The sequence below is a fragment of the Barbus barbus genome, assembly GCF_936440315.1.
Source record: "Barbus barbus genome assembly, chromosome: 44".
Classification (NCBI taxonomy): Eukaryota; Metazoa; Chordata; class Actinopteri; order Cypriniformes; family Cyprinidae; genus Barbus; species Barbus barbus.
In genome coordinates this window covers 22,007,350-22,029,779 of record NC_136722.1, presented here as the reverse complement: position 1 = coordinate 22,029,779, position 22,430 = coordinate 22,007,350, and the positions used below count along the sequence as shown (strand labels likewise).

General features: G+C 36.1%; 1 protein-coding gene across 1 annotated transcript; it reads right to left on the bottom strand.

Annotated features, from left to right (window-relative positions):
* Positions 1 to 2,918: 2,918 nt before the first annotated feature.
* LOC306863041 (RB1-inducible coiled-coil protein 1-like) lies at positions 2,919 to 21,644 on the bottom strand. The gene is made up of 23 exons (XM_079406197.1): positions 21,295 to 21,644; positions 19,418 to 19,549; positions 18,654 to 18,780; positions 18,192 to 18,362; positions 17,736 to 17,938; positions 16,605 to 17,031; positions 15,220 to 15,390; positions 14,646 to 14,830; positions 14,293 to 14,479; positions 13,594 to 13,675; positions 13,425 to 13,489; positions 13,228 to 13,331; positions 12,948 to 13,074; positions 10,267 to 12,200; positions 8,814 to 8,991; positions 8,049 to 8,157; positions 7,622 to 7,904; positions 6,011 to 6,062; positions 5,879 to 5,926; positions 4,834 to 4,892; positions 4,628 to 4,755; positions 4,232 to 4,302; positions 2,919 to 3,790 (listed from the first exon to the last, which is right to left on the bottom strand). The coding sequence occupies exons 2-23, from the start codon at positions 19,486 to 19,488 to the stop codon at positions 3,713 to 3,715; spliced, it is 4,860 nt and encodes a 1,619-aa protein (XP_079262323.1). The 5' UTR covers positions 19,489 to 19,549; positions 21,295 to 21,644; the 3' UTR covers positions 2,919 to 3,712.
* Positions 21,645 to 22,430: the final 786 nt, after the last annotated feature.

The window sequence follows — 22,430 nt, the reverse complement described above, 5'->3', positions numbered from 1 at the left end:
AGGCGAATGAAACATGTCTGTTTAATGATCGTTTTGAATGTGCGCAGCAATAAAAGAATCTTTTGAGAGGCTGTATATTACAGAGCCAAAATCTGTTGCTCAATTTCCACACACAAAGAAGGAAATTTGATGGAATTATAGCTATTTCCAGGTCCCATCGCTTATGTAAAGAATGAATGTTGTTTAATTTCTTCATTTTGATGTGTTGACACACTGAGCCCAGATCATTTTCCACTCAAACCTCTAAAAGTTCCATCTCTATTATCGACTAGCAATGGCGGGATATTAGTTGACAGCTGTTGTGTGTAGTTTTGCAATAGGCGTTATTAAAGGGCTTAAACAGGGCAAGATTGCAGAAGCCAAACATCTCCTCAAATCTACTCTGACAGCAGTCATAAAATGCAAAATATTAATGATGATAATATTTTTATACTTAGTTCATTACTAAGACAGTCACACACATCAAATATAACTTATCTGCTTTAAAGTCAATCAAAACGGACCCTATTTAACACACATACTGGTATTGAAAATTTAAGAAAGGCTGAAAACAATCTGTTTCACAGAGACGCTTTTCACCACTGAATCATTTCCTTATGGGTGCCGACTTGTATATTCAATGTACAATGTAGTTATTTAATAACTGTAGAACATCTGTTGTAAAATTACAAAGATGCATCAATCAATTTATGCAATTGTAAAAAGTTGAAAAATGTCAACGCCATGCAAATTCGAAACAGCAAAAACACATTTAGTTGAAAATTAAGTTATGACTAAATTTATGTCTCATAGACTATGATCTGTCCTGTGACAAATGTGTTTGACTCAACTATGCTCAGATTTCAAGAAAACAGTATGATACTGATATCAAATCAATCATGCCGTAGTTACTGCGTTATTTTTAGATAACTGCATGAAGCATCATATGTCTTTATAAATCATAAAAGTCATGGCATCAACTATGTACTTGCCTTGGCTTAGAGGTTCATGGTGCTCACATGGGCGTCATAAGTTTGAGTTCTTCTCATCTGATATCCTGTTTCTGGATCTTTCATTGTCATTTCTCCATAATATATCTTGATATACTGGATAAAAACAATATTAAAGATTGGAAATCACATTAATTTACTTCAATTAGAATTTTATAATAAAGTGAGCAAAGGGGGTAAATTTCAAATCATTTCTATTAGCAGTTACCTTTGCTTTGATTGGATGTTGTCTGATGATAGAAATCAGTTTTACAATAACAACTTGTCAAAACATGGTTTAAAAATATCAAAATTATATTTTAGTCTTAATGTAAACTAACAGAGAACTCTTTTTCCATTCTGTGTATTACTAATAATAATCAGGTATTAATTAATAAAGTACCTGAGCAGAAGCATATTTCTGAAAGACCAATGTATAATTGAACAGAAATACTTATATTACAAGACAAGTGTATTCTAGTTTCAAAAGGGTTTTGTTTTTGCAGCAATGCCATAAAAGAACCATTTTTGGAACCTTTTTAGCGAATAGCCCTAAAATACCCATTAGAGTGAAGAACATTTTAATAACCTTTTTCCATTATAAAGAACCTTTTGTGGAATGGAAAGATTCCATGAATGTTACAGATGCTTCATAGAACCAAAATTCCAATAAAGAACCTTTATATTTAAGAGTGCGGTTTACTTCTGCTCACTATCTGTACAAATAAAAGTGAGAGAAAAAAAAAGTGCATGAAAAAATATTACAAGCCACGTGCATTGTTCATTCAGCATATTATCAGCTTTTTGGTGAAGCAAACACCGTTTGGAACGATGTCACACCAGCGCCGAGCTCCGTGGTGTCTAGCATGGGTAAGTCCCGGCTCCACAGTAGGGGGCTGTAAACATTTACACTGAGAGGCTGTCTATTCCACATGGTTCTCCTTCACCAGCAACCTCAGCATCTCGCGTTTAGTCATTCAGGCCTGTCCCGAGATACTACGAATCACACCATCAATTTATGAAAACGCCATCCAAATGTGACAGCCGACTTATGCTAAACGGAGCAAATAAAGCAAAACATTGCCGAAACACCCCTAGGCCCACATGGTACCGAAGAGCTGCTATGCTCCCCGCTGTGAACTGGGAAAGTGATGTTGGTGCGCCGTGCTCCTCCAAGAGGGTAATACCGTTCCCGGGCCCCGATCGAAGCACTTTTGAAGTCTGTTGCGTGCGAGAGCGTGCCAACGTTAGCACACGACACTAGCTAATGCCCCCACAAAAGCCAACATTCGACAAGCTGAAAGAGAAAAACGTCTAAGTTGGGAATAATTCCCTCAACCGCCGTACCTCAGCACTGCTTTAATTTCAGACAGAACACGTTACGTAAGTGACAGACAATAGCAATAAAATGGATCCCATTAATTCCTGACATGTATAGGCTTGTTTGCTATTCATTAGTTTAATTGACACAATAGAGGCGTAATTCTTTTAAAATCGTCCGTTCTGCTCGGTTGGAAGTGTTGCCAATGACTCAAGAGCATCAATAGGCGATGATTGCAAAACTTCTGTAAACAAGTACTTCCAATCATAGCGGTGCATGCATTTGCATAGGAGGAGAGACGGAATCAGGGGGCATATTTTTGGGTCTAAAATCTTTGAATGAGAAAAACCCATTTATAGTATATTTTCCACTCAAAAAGCTCTTTAAAATGACATGCAGTGTAGAACCGAACACAACTGGAGAACGGATGTTAATGGGAAACCTCTTCAAGCATCAAGGCCAAAGCTTCATCACACTTTGATTCAACAAAAAAGCCTTTAAATGTATTGAAGATGCATCTGTTTCCCAAAGGTATGACAAATAAAAAATAAATAATAGAAAGAAAACTATTGCAATACATTCGCAGTATTCTCACCATGACGCATGAAATAAAGTTCTCGGACGCTGCGAGGAGTTTGGGATCAAACCTTTATTGTTTTGAAAACTCTAAATTCTTTTACAATACAGTCATTTTTTGTTACTGTGTGATCTGATGAATAATATACAATGTCGTTAAATTCAATAAAGACATTCACAAACATGAAATATTACTTTCTATTTCAACATCCTACAACAGAGGGAAGGTATGTGCTGCTTTTTCTTCTGACGCTTGTTTCAACAGCACAAACCTCCCCTTTTTTTCCGAAAGTGCATCTGAAGGATTGCGAGACCTCTGCGGCGGCCGTCCAAATGTAGGTCATAATAAACAGGAGGGTCGTACTGTGCTGCGAGTAACATCAGCAGGTGTTTACTGATACCTCCGACTACAACGCAAGTAAATTAAAGAAAATATTATCTATACGCATGCCATGACCATTCCTCTGGTAACATTTACAATAAATTGATATTTTCATATCCTTCTGAAATAAGTAAGCTGATCATGATGGTGCCCCCCCCCCCCCATAATATTAATGAAGTAATATGTAACATCCAAATACATTTTGTTCATTTTACAGACTTCTTGCGACGGCTTCAGAGCCATCGCACGTGGAGGCAATGCCCCGATAAAGTTTGGTCCACATTTACAAATCCTCTGCGTATAAAAAAAAAGAGATAAAATGGTTTGCAACAGAGGCAAAAAAAAAAAAGGGAAAAATTATTTTGTCTTCTGATGTCGACAAAACAACCAAGGATGAGCGTGTTTGCTTTAAAAAAAGCAATAAAACATACTGAGCTCATTACAATATGATCAATATGTACACGATTACACTTTCTTGTTCCACGGCACGGCCTTTACTCTGTAGAACTTGGTGCCGAGAGGAACTTTGAACCGGTTTTGGGCCTGGAGACAGATAATGACAAAAGAAACACAATCAAAATATGTAATATATCATCACATAAAAATAATTAAATAAACTAGATAATTTAATATAAGTGCCTGCAGTAATGATTAGCAGCTGATTATGAAAACACACTTTTATGCTCAAAGATGCAAAACAGAATTAAATGCATAATTGTAATTCAATGTTATCTTCCTGATGAGCTTAATTAGGAAGTTTTGCAAAGGAACTGAGTATACATTTTAATATTTGCATCTCAAATATAACCAATGTTAACAAAAAAATAGATCAGACATGTCATGAAAAATAAGCTAGTGTTTTGTCATCAAGGATGTTATATAATGAGCGTGCAATAATACCGTCAAAATTATTTACTGAAATAGAATTATACAAAAACACTCCATTTGGAGTGTTCGCATAAATAATAGAATAATAACGGATACCTTTTTGGCTTGGCAATATTCCTTCTCCATGACTTTTCCTAGAACCCACGGCCGTCTTGTTGCTCCTGTCGCTAAAAAAAAAAAGTGATTGATATACAATAAAATAAAAGACAATAAAAATGTGCTTTATGTAAAATAAAACTACAAAACACTTTATCAGTAGTAAAACACATTCTCTGTATCGTATTTTTTTTTTACCTAGAATATAAAAAAATAATTCAATTTACCAAATGCATTGATACATTAATATATACAATTAATAAATAAGAATAATTAAAATAAGTAAACATGTACTCGGGAAAGATCAACAAAAACCATCTTGTTTAAAATATGCAAAACCTAATATATTTAATTAATCGGTCCCTTTATTAAGTATTCGTGTCATGTGTGACTGACCTGGTTTGAGGTCCAGTGCAGTGAGGGACTCTGAGTGCAGGAAATAAAGGGTGGGACCAACAGTGAAGAGAACGTAATTATCGTGCCTCTCGTCCAGGATTATGAGAACCAAGTCGCCCACCTGAAAACTACAAAAGAAGGGGTTTTCAAATGAGGTGGAGGGCTGAACGCTCAAATCATTAACGCTAATATCCAAGAATACTTACTCTCGAATGGAGATTTTCTCCGAGTGCCGTGACGAGACGGACGACATACTCTGTGACATCTGTAAAACAAATTGTTAGATGATTCTAGAGATATTTACACTAGTAAACGTGTGTAATGTTGCTTGGGTACACTCTCTGCACCCGTTATAAAATAAAACCGCATACACTGTAGTGCAAAACATCAGTTTTGGTTAAATGCAATATTGATGAAACCATTTCAGTGCTTGTAGGACGTGTAGGAGTTTGTACCTAAAACACATGTATGTGTGCCATCTAGTGGTAAGGAGTAGAACAGTCTTAAATAGCATGCATTTTTAGTAAATGCATAAAGCACACAATAGGGACAAAGAACAATGAGTATCTAAAATACACTGTAACATACATAGATGTTAAATAAGAAATGTGGGATTTAAACACGTCTGTGGGTTGTTTGCAAATGAGCTGAAATTCAGTCCTAGCTTAATTACTCAGACTAAATTCATCTTGTGAATCTGCCCCGAGCTGTCAGGACTCTAAAGTGTGGGTTACGTGTCTCATAAGATGCGTCTCGCGGCCAATAAGATGGCAATTGTAATCTTGCTAAAGAGATTAAACCTATTTGCAGAAATAGTCCCAGGGGAAATGTAATTAAATTATATCAAAGAGCCTCATGTTTTAATTAACTGCTGATAATGTGCAAGTTGTTACTGTCATAACAACAGCAATGTAGTGTATATGAACTGTACAGTGAAGACTATCTACAGTATTTTGCTTATAGATATAAAAAACTATAAAATAAAAGAAATGACATGAATGCCTTTAACGTTCCTGTGTCAATAGCTGACCTGCATTAATTGAGTGTATTGTTCTATTTACCATCACTAATTACTGCTTTTGAAGTTGTCAATTATCAACCGAGATCAAGCACAAATGACACGAATACAAATGATCAATTTAAACCATGTTAAACGACGTTCTCATACAATTAACACATTTTGATGAAATATAAGAGCCGAAACTGTAACCACACGCATATTCATGTATAAATGAATTCAAATATATTTACCAATCTTTGACTAAGTCTTTTGTTCTCTTCCTCCTTCATATGTAAAGTCTGAAACACAATAATTGCATATGAAAATGCAATGATTTTGTCAATAAAATTATATAAAAATATATATGTGTGAAAGTGAATTACCCTTTCCAAAATCAGTATGCGCTGTTTCTCTTCAGACAGCATAGGGTTGTCACTGCATCAAAATACACAAAATAAATGTCACAAACTACACAGTTCACTAATTCAGCAAAGCTTTAAAAGGAACAATTTTCTAAAAGCCAATAATAATACAGAGCAGGGAACTTCATTAATGTGACAAGTCTCCTCACCTACAGCATGGGCTCGACTCACATCTTTCTTCTTCTACCTGATCTACTCTGCTTTCCTCTCTCAAATACATCCATTCAGCTCCTTTAAAGATACAAGGTCTACAAAATATTGTCTTACCTCTACACAAATTGATCGGCCTTACATACTTTTAATTGACAAGTATAAAAGATTGTTTTTCTAACAACTGCTGACATTCTGCAAGACATTAAAATAAATTAATAATAATAAAATTATACACGTATATACTTGTATGTGTGTGTGTGTGTGTTAATAATACATTTGTAGACTTTGACAAGAATTATATAAATTACTAATTCTATTAAAAACTACAAACTAGAAAAATTAACTCCACTCTGTAATTATTAAAAAATATTTTACACCAATAATTATATAATTTTTCAAATAATTCGTCTTTAGATACACATCTATAAATCTAGAATAAATTTTGCCTACAAAAAGCATATAAATCACTAATTCTGTTCAAAAACTACAAACTATATAACCTATTAACTCCACTGTTACTATTATTATTAAAATATTTTAATATAATAATTATATAATATATATATTTTTAAATAAGTCTGTCTGTAGATATACATCTATAAATCTAGAATAAATTTGTAGATCGACTACAAAAAGCATATAAATCACTAATTTTGTTTGAAAAATACAAACTATAAAACTTTTGAACTTCATTCTGTTATTATTAGTAGTAGTAGTATTAAAATGTTTTAATATTATTATTAGATAACATATAATTAGTTTTTCAAATAAGTCTGTAAATAAACATTTCTAAATGTATAATAACTTTGTATAATTTTGACTAAATATATATTAATTTAAGCGTTAATTCTGTTCAAAAACTACAAATGATAAAATTTATGAAATTATTAAATCTAGCGCAATTATGTTCTGATTAACAAAATGATGTTTTATTTCTCTCATAAGATATTTCAGAAAAAAAATTAAATGAGAAAAATAAACACGTTTTTGACATAAATAAATGTGTATTTTGGGAATTATATATATAAAAATCAACTTCTTTGTAACTATTCCAAAACTTTTTAACTAAGACAAACCTCATCCCTCCAAAACTTTAACTTTGTTGCTACAAGAGCATGTGACATCAAGTGTATTCTTAAAGCTCATTCAGCTCCAGTCGTGCAGTATTTTTAGCACCAAAGCTGGCTGTGCAGGTTTATTATTTTACAGTAATGAATGCTGTTGAGTGAGAACATAGACCAACAACAGGTTGTTGTACTGCTAGAATAAAATGAATAATTTCAATCCATCTTGTGGATAATGTCAAAGACATTCCCTCAGCATGCTGTTGACTTAACTGAGCCAGTTCAGTTTTCCAGGGTTTATTAATTTAGCTCTAGTATGACTGTGTCGCATGTGAACTTCAGCCCAGATGCTTACTGCACTGTCATCATGCTGGCCTCAACGGCCGACTCCACCCTCTCCTCGTCCTTGAACGCAGCCACAGACGCCAATCTCTCTGAATCAAGGGTGGACGGCGAGAGAACTTCCACATAGGCGGGGCCACAGGCGCCGTGAGCTTCCGTGACGACCGGGATGGGATTGGGCGGAAAGAAGGACGATGAGACGAGGACGGTGCTTCGCAGACGGTTGAGTTCCTCCTCCATCTGCTTCTTCTCCTGAAGGATGGAGGCACGGTCCTCGGAGAGCGTTTCGATCAGGCCTTCAGGAAAACAAGAAAAAACAGAGAGGACAATGATCACATTTTAACATTTATTGATTGCACTGACCGTTTCTGTGCAGTTTCGTAACAAATGTTTGAAAGTGAAAATGTATTAAAATTATAAGCTAAAAACTGTTTTTATACCTTTATCCTTCTCTTGTTGCTGTGCCAAGTTTTCGAGCTGCTCAGTGAGATCACTGATGATGTGCTCTTTCTTTAGCTTCTCCCGGGTCAGAACAGTATTGAAGTTTGTCTAGAAGTGAACAGTACATTAAAACAAGAAATTTTAGGGTACATTTATAATACATTTTAATAGGTTTTTAGATCAAAAATGTTACAATACCTACATTTTCAGCGAGTTCCAATTTATTTATTTTAAGTTTAGGATTGTTTTTTTTTACTTGTCCTGACTATTTTTTATTTATTAAAAAAAAGAATTATTTTCAGCTACAAATTATACTTTTAATTAATTTTCTTTGCAACCAAATGACTAGGTTCTTAAATTGTAATAATAGCTGGAAAATATACAGCAGCTATGTCAATTCAATTCATTTAAATTATGCAAGCCAATGACAGCTATATTAAATACACACACTGGAAAATAATGGCACACAATGCAAACAATTACGGTTTAATTTTAACTCCTCATCCAGTGTTGTATTATTATTAATGTCAGACATTAATTTAGTCAGCCATTTAATTTAATGTCAGCTTGTTAGATATCTTACCTTGGTGACATTTAAATCAGCAACAACTACATTTAATTACATTTTTAATATTAATAAGTATAAAAAGACATGTACTGAATGTAAGATGTAGTGATCCAATGGTTTTGCCAACTTTTGAATTGCAGTGGCAAAAAAACATCAGCTTGATTCAATAGTAGTCCAGAATCTTTATATTGCTAACCTGCTGCTCAGCAATGAGCGAGGTCTTCAGGTTCTGCATTTCCTCGTTCTTTATGCGTTCCAGGAGCTCTAGTTTGGCCAGGAGCGATGCCCTTTCCTCGGTCCACTGGCCACTGTCCAGTGACAAAGCAGCACTGGTTTCCATACCGATCTCTGTCTTTTCTACAATAAGTCCCACTCTGAAACACAGAAGCAGGTGTGAGAATTGACCTCACCATACTGGAGATCAACCTGACTTTGCATTACTTCGAAGCAGTCATTTAGCTGATGTTTCCTTAATTCAATGCTAATTCATAAGCTGAGCAAGTTGTTACATTCTGAAGAACCTTCTTTGCATGTTGTGCAATGATTAATTATTGACAATAAGACAGGAACATGTGTTAATGAAGTAAATAGCAACAATTTAGTCTCTTTCTAGAGCTCTATCGGTGTTCATTGCTTGCTTCTTGCAGGGTTTGAACCTGTAACCTTTTATTACCAGCTTTGAATTTTAACCACTTTGATTTTTCTGAAGTGTTAAAACAGTCGCCTAAATAAATAAATAAATACATATTTAAAAACCTCCAATTTACTGGGATTGGTGTAAGACTTGAACACAAATCTGTTTTCTGTTTTTAATTAATCCCTGTTTTACAGGCACATGTAACAGGGTTATCACATTTCTTGCTAATTTCTACTTAAGAAATGTTTTAATGAAACTGTTCACAGTTTTTGTTGGTTCTTTTTGATGTGCTAATTATTCACATGAGTGAATGGAATCAGAAAGAGTAAATGAATGCATGTAGCTTGTGTGTGTTTTCTGTTTTTAATTAACAGTAAAGTTAGAGGTAGAATCTTTCATTTTAATGGACTAGAGCAGCATTGTTTCAGTGTCATTTCATTTGTGTCCTCGGCAGATGCTTTTTTTTTTTTTTTTGAGTTTTTCATGACTAAATCATCAAGAAAATGGGGTTATTATCAAACAAACCAACAGAAATAACAAGACCACATTAAAAACATAATTTTTTTAAACAAAATGCTAAGATGCTGTGGGTGTTTGCTATGGGATTGTTAATGTTCTGGGTGCTTGCCCAAGTCAAAAGAGCTCATCCAAAAATTCACCAGTTTGGTGTCAAAAAGATTCCCTTTTTCAAAGAAATTTATATTTTTCAGTAAGGAAGGCATTAAATAGCAGTAAAGCAGTAACAGTAAAGACTGGTACGAAATAATTATTTCATATCATAAACATTGGGCTCCATTGACTTTAACTAAAACATTTTTCAAAATATCTTCTGTGTTACACAAAAGAAAGTCAGTCATACGCTTGGAACATTTTTCTCCCTTTAACATTAAAGGTTACTGAAATCCATAAATAAAGCAATTATATAAGTATAAGCAATTGCTATGTGCTTTAATTCGGAATCTTAGAAAGATTTTTGTGGGATTGTCCGATTAGAAAACTTGCATTTACTTACATGTCAGTGGATTGTCTGTCTTTGAGCTGATTTTCAAGGAGTTCAATTTGTCCTAACAGTCTTGTCTCAGTCTCCTCTTTTTGGAGTTGAAAGTCTCTTAAGGCCTCTTTTAATGCAGCTTTGACTACCGCCTCTTTCTCCTTCTCCATCCTCTGCAGGGCCTCCACCCTCTCTTGTTCCAGTCTTCCGGACAGTAGTGAGTTTTCTGCCTGCAGATCTCCGATAACAGTCCTTAGTTCTCGCTCTTTCTCCTGGAAAGCCCTCTGCTCATCCTCCTTTTTCCTCTGTAAGGCATCAAACTGGTCCTGGTGATCACGCTGGATCTTCTGGACTCGTTCCTCACAGTCTTTCTCCGCATCCTGCGACTTCTGCTTGAGTGCTGAAAACTTTTGGCGGAGTAGGGTGCTCTCCTCTTCGTGCCGATCCACGAGTTCAGAGATGCAGTGGTCTTTCTCTAACCTCATGAGCGCTCGGAGCTCGGCCAGGCCCACCTCGTACTCTTCGTTCTTCTGCTGAAGCTGCTGGTTCAACATGTCGATTTGCGTCTGCAAGGTGGTTGTTTGGGTAGTAAGCTCCGCTTTCAACACCTCCTCTTGGGTGCTTTTGGCCTCCTCGTACTGGAGTCTCATGTCCTCCATTTCGGCCTCTTTAAGTGCCATCTCCATTTCCAGTTTGCAGCGGGCGTCTGCAAGTTCTGTAATGCGAGCCTCCAAGTCTTTCAAGCGTCCCTCGCGTTCCTTGAGTTCAGCAGAATGTGAATCCACCAGATCTCTTAGCTTCACCAGGTTCTCCTGGACAAGTTTGTCAAGTGCACTTTCTTTTTCCAATCTGAGAGATTCCAGCTCTGCTTCATGTTGTTGTTTCAACCGTGCCTCCAGTTCCTGAAGGTGCACTTTCTCTGCCTTCTCCATCTCCTGACTGATTTTCTGTTGGCCGTGCTCAATCTCAAAGTGCAGGTTCTCCAGCTGCCCAGCGAGTTCGTTCTTGGACAGCAATGTAGCTTTCAGTTCTTCACTTTGCTTCAAGATCTTCTCCTCAAGGTCCTGCACAGTTTGCTTGTGAAGATCTTGAAGTTCTTGCATAGAGCGTTCCCTCTCACTCTCTAGCTGGGATATTTCCTTCTCCTTGCGCTCCACGAGCCCCTCCAATTCTAGCATTGCTCTCTGGACGTCTCGAACAATTTTCCGATTGCCTTCAAGCTCTTCCGTGAGAGTTTGTATCTGCTTTTCATGATCGTCCTTCAAACTCTGGAGATTGGTTAGTTGCGTTTCTCTCAGCTCCTCCTCGTGACAGTATCTGACACTGTTGAGAGCGTTTCGGACCTCAATGGTCATTGTTTTCAGGGCGAATCCAAAGTCTTGTTGCTCCTTCAGAACAAGACCTCGAAAGTGGTAAAGGTCTTCTTTAACTTTTCTAAAATTGCTCTGGGACTCTTCCGCAGCAGAGCGGTACCTGTCCGCTGAGAACTCGAGAGCTGCAATTTTTGAATTTTCCTTCTCAAGAGTAGTAGTGTCCCGTATACGCTTGCTATCGATTGCATTAATGACGGAGGAGTAAAGAGACTCCACCATCATCTCTGGGCTTGTGGGATCACTTATGGGATTAGGTGACATCAAGTTCTCCTCAATAACAAACTCATTAACTGCTGACATGAAATCCAACTCGGGACTTTCTGCCAATGAGTCTAAGTCCAAGGAGCCTTGCTGTACAGGATCCATATTGGGGTGTCCAATGGTTTCAAAGTCAAAAGTCTGGGCATCTATGCTGTCAGGTGATAGGTCCTCCAAGGGACCAGGAAGCACCAGGGGTTGGCAGTCCGGTGCTTTGAAACTGAGAGTGGACAAAGTTTTGGTGGAGGTAGAGGTGATTTCAGTTATGCTTTCAGATCTGGGTGTTAATGCGGTGGATCTTTGAGCACTCCGGCTACAGGAAAACTATAAGGCCAATGCAAGAAGTTAAAATCATGTGGGAAATGACATTGCTATAAAAGTCAAATTAGACTATATACAAGTTTCAATGTAATGGAAGACACGACAAACCTTGCATAGACCACTGCCATTTCAGGTTATGACATTTCAGTTAAAAATAATGAGCTCAAAAAGAAACGCATGCTTGGCTGAATCACATTAAAGGGATAGTTCACCCAAAAATGAAAATTACCCCATGATTTACTCACCCTCAAGCCATCCTAGGTTTATATGACTTTATTCTTTCAGATGAATAAAATCATAGTTATATTAAAAAACATCTTGGCTCTTCCAAGCTTTATCATGGCAGTGAATGGGTGTTGAGATTTTGAAGTCCAATAAAGTGCATCCATCCATCATAAAAATTACTCCACACGGCTCTGGGGTTAATAAATGCCTTCTGAAGCGAAGCGATGCATTTGTGTAAGAAAAAATATCTATATTTAAAACTAAAACCATAATCTCTTGCTTGGAAGAGCTCCGATTGTATTTGTCTGAAAGAAGTTGTCATATACACCTAGGATGGCTTAAGTAAGTAAGTAAATCATGGGGTAATTTTCATTTCTGTGAACTATCCCTTTAAGATTAACAAAACGCATTTAGAAAACAGATAAGGTGATTTATATTTCATACCACCATGACAGATTTATAACATCCAATATTTCAATCACTTAGCAACAAGTATTACAAATGAAATGACTGAACACAAAGTACCTTTTGTTCATTTAGTAGGTCTGTGATAGTTTGTGACATCTCGTCCACACTCTGTGCAGCCTGAACCAGCTGATGGAGAACCTCAATATGTTGGTTAAGAGGCTTAAAGTCACACAGTGTGGGGACCCTGATAAAGAAAACAGGCAACAGACCATCATCTAGGAGGATTTAGCCATGATATAAAGGTTAATGGCTCAAAAAACACAAGAAAGAAAAACAGTTCTGCATTGAGAAGTTACGTCTGAAATGTGTGTATTGTGACCGGGTATGAGGCATTTACCTGAGGTAAGGCTGAACCTCGGAAGGACAACAGGTCTTGAGATACTGCAGGTCACTCAGGCAAATATCTGGAAGCTCAAAGTCAAACTTTCGAGGCTTTCGGGTCTAAAACAAAAACAAAAAAAGATTCATTAATTCTGAAATATCCTCTAATTTCATGTAGGAATCCTGAGAAAAAAAACACGTTCAAAGACTCACGCAAAACGAAGAGGGTGGCCATGAGTCCAGTCCTCGAAACAACCGGTTTCTGAGAAACGATTTCCCTGAGACAAACAAAAGCAGTGTTTTTCAAGCAATAGGACACTCAGGTGTCCATGTTTATTCCCGAACTAAAAGAAGCCATATACAATATGAAGAATAAACTTACTAAAGAGCTTCCCAAAGGATTCCCTTTTTACTTTTTCTGCCTCATAGAGGTTTTTTCCATCTTTGACAAGGGCATTGGCCCACTGGAAGAAAAAATAAAATAAAACATAAATGAAAACACAAATAAAACAGCCAGCCCAGATATTTTTTGACAAACAATAATTGAATGTGCAGAAATGTTATAAAAACAAAATAAATATCATATGTGACCCTGGACCACAAAACCAGTCTTAAGTCGCTGGGGTATATTTGTAGCAATAGCCAAAACTACACTGTATGAGTCAAAATTATACATTTTTCTTTTATGACAAAAATCTTATTTTATATATTAATTAAAGATAATGTTCCATGAAGATATTTAGTAAATTTCTTACCGTAAATTTATAAAAACTTAATTTTTGATTAGTAAAATGCATTGCTAAGAACTTCATTTAAACAACTTTAAAGGCGATTTTCTCAATATTTAGGCCTATATTTTTTTGCACCCTCAGATATTGTCCTATCCTAACAAACCATACACCAATGGAAAGCTTATTTATTCAGCAGCTTTCGTATGATGTATCAATCTCAGTTTCCAAAAATGTACCCTTATGACTGGTTTTGAGGTCCAGGGTCATATTATTCACTGTCTCTCTGGTCAAATCATTTCTGGTCACATCTGCATCTCTATAGAATATGAATTAATGTAGCTGATTCTTACTTGTCTGTAGTGTCCTATGAACATTTTGCGCCTGACCACCTCCACTACGGCAAGACAGTACATCTGTGGCACAGTGCTGAGCGCCTCCACCACCCGCACGCGCTCCAGCAGCTCCGTCAGCAGCCTCAGGAGAGCCTGCAGCTTCTCTCCATCCTGATCAGCGTGAAGCATCACGTAGCAGCACCATCTGATGGAGGAGACACCACAGTGCAGTTAGGAAACGCTTACAATTCACCTTGAATATGTATCATAGCTCTATGGATTCAAAATAGCCAAAATCAAAGCTCAAACTACTTTATGTTCAAGCCAAGTTTTAGTGTTGTCCACGAAGAAAAAAAAAACACTGCTCTTACTTGAGACGAACTTGAAGGTTGTTGGCTAGCTCCTGTTTGGCAGTGGTACACTTCTGCTTGATGTCTAGTAGCTTCCTGTGATTGGTCAGCATGATCATCAGCTGGTTGGCATGACTCAGACACAGGTCAGGCAGCACCGAAGTGTCCTTCAGGTTTTCAGCCCTCTTCTGATTGGCAAGAAATCCCTAGTAGAAGGCAAAGGAGAACACATGAGGAAGAGTAGCTTTCTGAAAAACTCATTACTCAATATATTCAAACATTGGAAACGTGTGGAAGAAGTTTATTGTTTGGTTGATCTGCCTCAATGTAATACAGGTTTATAAAGAGGCTGTTATTGAAAGATGGGGCAGCGCCAACTATTAGACCTTACAGTAAACCTACAATCCACAAAAAAGTAAATGTTGCAACCTACATTTGAAGAGGTCAACCAATCATATATACATCAGTATATATTATCACAGCAGCAAAAAACCAAGGTTGGAAAATGGCCATAAAAAAAGTTAAATACACTAATGAGTAGAATATGTCCCCTCTAGGCTGTTTTATGCTGACTATAAAAATGAGAGTTGCTTACCTGAGCAAGTTCCTGCTGTTCATTGACCAATCGTTTACAGCTTGCTATCATTTGGTCAAGAGCATACAATCTGTCTTCAAGTCCTTTGATGGCCTTCATGTTCTGATTATCCAATTTGGTAATCGTCTCGCGGCATTCAGTTAGAAAGGGTTGGATAATTCGTGGGTCGAGCTGGAAGCATAAAGAATGAAAGAAACAAATTAGAGTGATCATGGACAGTAAAACAGTTCATTGGGAGTGTCCTGTGAATGAGAAGATGATGTACACTACTGTTCAAAACTTTGGGGTTGGTTAGATTTTTTTTTCTTCATGTTTTGGAAAACAAAAAAGTCTCTAATGCTCATCAAGGCTGGACTTGTATTATCAAATATTTTGTGAAATATTATTACAATTTAAAAAATCAAAATTAAAAATATTACAAAATGCAATCATTTCTGTGATGCAAAGCTGAATTTTCAGCATCATTACTCGAGTCTTCAGTGTTAACGTTACATGATCCTTCAGAAATCATTCTAATATGCTGATTTGCTGCTCAAGAAAAATTATTAATATATGTTGAAAATACTTATTTGAAACATATAACTATAAATGTATTTATAATGAGTTTACTGTTATTTTGATCAATTTAATGCACATTTACTTTTGAAAAAATCCTATTGACCACAAACTTTTAAACTTTAGTGTATGTGACGTCTACGTGATGTGTAGCTGGATGTTTTAGCCACAGTATATGGTTATTTTTGATGGAAATGAAACAAAACATGGTTTATATTTGAATAACCACTAGGTAATGCTTATATTTGGATAATCCAGTGAATTAAATAGGTTAACCTTTTTTTTTTTTTTTTTACTTTTTATTAGGAACTTGATGGAGGCAAAGCAAACATAAGATGATTATTCATACCAAATGAATAAGTCTAACTTGAGCCCAAAAACAGTGTCAAATTACATAATCATGCTTGAGCTGGGGAAAAAAAAAATTAAGTCTTAAAACACATCAGTTGAATCCTATATTTTTCTTATAGTATGTTATTATGCCATAGTTGAGATATTGATTTCACAACTAAATTCTGCATCACATTACACTCTTACGGTGTATTTTATGATCTTACTGATCTGACTCTGTATTTTAGCATTACTCTGTTTCTTTGTCATATAAGCAACTTAAAGAATTCCTGCTAACTAATAGCTGCGTAAACATATGTAATCTGATATAAATAGTATAACAAAGTGTCTACTGTGTGACACACCTCTACACACAGTCACATCATCATAATGCCCATTACTGTCCATCTCAAAACAATATAAAGGTTGCCACAGGTTTACAGACTGATTCATATTTTTAACCAAAGCATTTCCTTCCCAAAGACTCGCCTATTACTCACCCTGTTGATTGAGTCAAAACACTTCCTCACTACTGACTCCACATCGTTAGGTCTGTCCTGAACGTTGATCCAATCCAAGAGCGTGACATTGAAAGAGGGTGTGGCTCCCCTCTCTGGAGACTCCTCCTCTTCCTCTAGAGCTGCTTTTAGACTACAGCTGCCCCTCAGTCTGTCCTGAGGAGAGGAAGACGCCTGGGACGACGCTTCTCCTGAAGCAGAGACCGGTGAGGGCGACTTCCGATTCTTCTGGCTGTCAGCAGGACAGAGGATAGCCGACAGGGTGGATGTTTCTCCTACTTCATCCTCATCTTCACCTGTGGTTCTCGGGTGAGGGGAGCTGGACTTCTCCAAGCTTCCTCGGTAGCTCTGCCGAGTCAAACACTCGAGCAGTGGAATCTTCGCCATGACTGAGACAGCAGTGCCAAGCCTGATGAATTAACATTAATATTAGTGATCTATTCATCTCTATTCACACAATACACCGCCGTTCAAAAGTTTAGGGTCAGCTTATTCATTTATTATTCAGCAAAGACACATTAAATTGATCAAATGTGTCAGTAAAACATTTATAATGTTATAAATATAATGTTATAATGTTATAAATGTCAAATAAATGCTGTTCTTTTGAACTTTCTTTGAATTAAAAAAAAATCTTGACAGAAAATGCACCACGGTTTCCACAAAAATATTCAGCAATATTTAAGCATTTTCAACATTGATAATGAGAAAAGTTTCTTGAGCAGCAAATTGGCATATTAAATTGATTTCTGAAGGATCACGTGACCCTGAAGACTGGAGTAATGATGCTGAAAATTCAACTTTGCATCACAGGAATTAATTGCACTTTAAAATATATTTGAATGGAACATTTTGTTATAATATTACTGTTTTCACTGTATTTTTGATCAAATGAAAGCAGCTCTGGTGAGCATAAGACTTCTTCCAAAAATATTTTTAAAAATCTTACCGACCTCAAACTTTTGAATGTCAGTGTATATGCTACAAACTCCATTTACAATTACTACAAATTTAAGACAACTTAAAAAAAACATACATTTGATGTTTTAACAAAATAACTTCCTTTTTTTTATTGAAAGAAAGAAAGAAACCGGGAGTCAAAAATTAACATACTTTGTGAGTTTTAATTTGATGTCTTCAAAATTCTGTTGGTAATTTGTATAAGCAGTGTCAAATTTCATGAGGAGTTTTTGATAGGATAGGGTGCAGTCGTCCAGGTTAGCCATGATGGCCGCCCATCCCTGGTGCTGAAGGTGTTCATCATGGACCAGACGCTCACAGAACATGCAAAGCTTCTTGGCAACCTCAAACATTTCCTAAAAAAGTGCACAACACACCCCACAAGTGTCATTTGCATACAAATATAAGAAACCCTTCCATCTAAGCCTCAGACATTTACAAGAGGGCTTTGAATGTATTTGCATTAATGCTCTCAAATGTACATGACACTCAAACCTTACATAAAAATCATTGTTATAACACAGTGTGGATGTGCATAGATGTGTAAAACTGAGTAAATCTAAGACGACAGAGGTTGGTCATTAGGTCAGAACAGAAGTTGGCCTGTACCACAGCCAGTTGAGTGCGGGAAGCGACGGTGTGAAAGACGGCAGGCATCATGAGTGACTCCTCCACCTTCAGCTCCATCTCATTCTCTATGGAGAAGGTCGTTTTGGGGATGGTTGGAGCTCGGTCAGACAGAATCATCTCTTTGTTGAATAAGAAGATCGGGTTGGTGTCCTGAGGCAGCCAGAGACAAAAATCAATTGCCATTTAGTAATCGTGTTACTCAAGATCCTCAATATTTCATGGTCATTTTAAATGCACAGAAAGCTAATCAAATAACACAATTATTACACACACTGCTTTTATAGTGCTTCTTTGCAATTTTCATGTCAAACATTTTAGCAGTGCTAAAGTACTTTGCAGCAATGATTACATATTTGGCTATATAATAACTATTATTACCCTCTTAACAAATTTTGAAAATCAAAAATGCTGTTTGGATGTTTTATTTTGCTTGTTACTCACCGTTCCGGCACTGTAGCTGCACACGCGCCTCTCTGCCACCATACACTCCCCTCCATTGACCACCAGCACCTGGTGCTGGACTGCAATTTTATATTTGGCCTGAATGGCATGTTTAAGGTCCAAAACACTATAAAGGGCACAAAGAACAACACATTTTAATAACCCAGTAAAACAAATCAGGACTCAATTTACAAACAAATCTGAATACAGAAACAACTGATGGAATTTGCACTTTTCAGGAATTGATAAGACGTATATAATAATACTAATAATTTGGACCTTAACCATCATAGAATACAGGTATTTACACTGGAATAATGTAATTAATAAATTAGTATGTTGCATCTCTAAGAATCACCTATGTTATATATTATTCCATATAATGCAGTTTCTCATGAATATGTAAATATATGCATGGGTGTAAATTCAGAATAATATAAAGTCAAACTCATTCAGCTAATTTCAGGATGTTTGAAGACAAAAATAAACATTACTGTAAGTATTAATAGTTATTTAGCCGTCTTTGTTAATGTTAATTTCTATAAATATAAATGCAAACTACAAAGTAACATTAATAAATGCTAGACAAAAATGATAGAACCATATCAGTTCATGATATCTTATACATTAACTATGTCAAGAAGTTAATCACACAATACAGTATGTTCTGTAAAACAGCACAACCTAATGTCTTCACATAATAAGGTGGAAACAAATTGGGCCTTAAACATTCACTTTTTCTTAAAAACAGTAAAATCTCTTACGTTTGGACAGCAAGTTCAGTGTCAAATGTCAATGTGCTTCCATTGTTGACTTGAAACACATACAACTTCATGTTGAATTCTCCGCTGAGCCTGCCTCCAGCTTGATTTGTTCATCTAGTCAATTATGGCTATCTGATCGAAAATAAATGAAATGCACATCATTCAAGTCAAGTTAACAACAAAACTTAATAATGATGAGGATTTCTGCTTTGATTAACATTTTAAGGCAAGACACCACAGGTGAAAAGGGGAACATTTTTAACATATTAATATACTTTCCCCAGTTGATTATTCAAAGCACGTTAAAAAAATTATTTTGCACTACAAGTTTCTATTATGTTATGTTTAAATATGCAAGTGATGCATTGTGTAATTATAAATATGCAAATTTGCATACATTTCCAGAACAGAAATCTAATTAAGCCAGGTTCAATTTTTTTTGCCATTTTTGATATTGTTATTATCACTCCATAAATCAGAAATTACTGTCAACAGTCAGGAAAAATCAATTTTGTCATGTTTTTAGGAAATAAATCAGGTGAATAATAAATGAACAAACCTCTCTGTAAAAACCTTCAGAATATAAATAGGAATAAAACTGTAAAGTTCAGTTATGTAAGTGGAGATTTCTGATTCTGACTCACTACATGAGAAAAAAAAAAAACTCATTTTGGAAAAAAAAAAAGGCTTTAAGAATATGGATTGTAATTTAAATCTACAGACACAAATAGATAAAGTGTAATAAAACACCTAAATGTGTATTTTGGATGCTTTCTTTCCACTAATCTGAAAGGTATGGAAGCAAAATAGCCCAAAATCACAAAACTGACCAGTGCATAAAGAAAAAGGAAAAAAATAAGGTTTTGCCTGTAGTTTCTTGCCTTACTTAACATGAAATGATAATACATAGAACAAATGGGGTTAATAAATGGTTAAACTTTAAAAGGCCTTTAGAGACATTCTGTACAAGCACACATAACCTAGAAACCATAACAGCCCTACATGACTGTTTCAGTAGATAACAAGCTAGAAAACCCCCAGATAACCGGCTAATCACAGTGATGAGGGACTTCATTCTTGGCCTTGACAAAACAGAAACCTTTTCAGATTATGACAAGAACTCTGTGGTTGTTTGTACTCTATAATTGGTTAGTTCAGTGAAACGGCACACAGACCAGCATGGCCATGTGTCCCAACTCTGGGAATATTAAGGCTGAGTCATGTTGTTCCCTGAGGGTAAACACCACCAATACATGCTAAAGACCCTTTGTACTCTAATTTCCCATGAAAGGGTGTAAAACTTTGACAGGATGCATTGCAGCTGTAACTGTTATGGTGGATACCAAGAATAGCACATGGTTATTTGGCTCACATGGGTAACCAATATTGTTTTAATCGAATATAACGTGGACCACAATTTATATTAGTCTGTTTGTCACAACTTATAATGTGTCAAATTTCATTGACAGCTTTCCCCTAGGCTAAACAATTAAAACGTGATCTTCTAGGTCAAAATATGATCTAAAATAGCTTGTTTTCTAAAACAATTCTGCCAAATAGGAGACTCCTGAAGGCTACAAGTCTTTGTTTAGTTGTTTGAAAGGCCCTGGTCATTATTTAGGCAGGGTGACAGTACGTCCAAATTTCCCTCAAACCATCACCAGGACGCTAAACCCTCATCAATATCACATTACATGAGATCTAACCCATTAAACCCTCGTTCAACAACCTTAGCCTGGTTTTGTTTACATTATCTAATGATAGTTTGTGGGAGAATTCGGTATTAGTGACTCAAACAGCCTCTAATGATCCGGTATTTGATTTGAAACTTCAACATCTGCGATTTAAAAAGCTTCAAATGTATCAGATAATCTTACCTGAGCTGTCTTCAGTCCATCCTCTGCATGCAAGCAGATTAATATGTTGTTTTTGGCTGAGATGTGGAGGTTTCTGTCAGCTAGAGGTTGAAGCTGTCGGGCTAACAGGCTAAAGCTCATCACTCCAAACACGGCCTTGGTTTTTAATTCCCATAAATCGCACAAAGTCATCCAGAACGATCTGGAATAGAGTCACTAGCGCTTCAACTTTGAAGATATGTAGGTTTGGAGATGCGGTAATAAGATCGGAGTTTTGTCATCGAGCTTTTTTCTCGTCGGGTTGTATAAGGATCCGCTAATGCTGCTGCTTCTTCTGCTGCTGTGTTTTGTTATTATCGCCACTGCGCAGCGAGGTGCATTCTGGGAAGGGCAACGGCCAGCAGTGAAGCGCTGGTCTGGGATCAGTTTACAAGACTGGCCTTGAATCGGAGCGCTGCTGGAGTTATGAGGAAGCTGATCTGAGATCAGCCACTTCAGGGCAAATGACAAGGTGTGGGAACAGTTTGAACAAATGTTTTAGACTTTATTTGTTATGTTGTTTACTTCTAAAGCACGACAAAAACAAGACCCTAAGTTATTTGTGTCGAAGTGTTTATTATGAAATTGTTTATTATCCTCCATAACCTACAACTGAGACAAAGACTATAGAATAAGTATAATAATAATAATAATGAGTAGAATCATTCGATCTGAATTTATAGTCATTGTTACTATTGTGATATCCCAACTATTTTTAAATAAATTGTAATATAAGCAATACTTTCATCTCAGATGTATTTCTTTGACTTTATTATTATTTTTTTTTACATTTTAGTTCATTTTGAGTAAACTAAATTAAGACATACAGATTTAAATGTTTTATTATTTTATTTGAATGTTGTTGTTGTTATTATTTAAATAGTTGATTTAGTATTTTACATAATTTACACTTTTATATATATATATTTTTTAATAACGTGCATTCTGAAAAAAATCAGCTGCCCCATCATCTTACCCCAATAGTAGGCCTAACAAAATTATCATTTTTTTTTCATTTATGGATTTGGCAGATGCTTTTAACTACCTTCCCTTCGATGTTTCTTGTTTGCACTGCTGTCAAGTATAGACTGGAGTTATGCTGTACAAAATGTTATTCT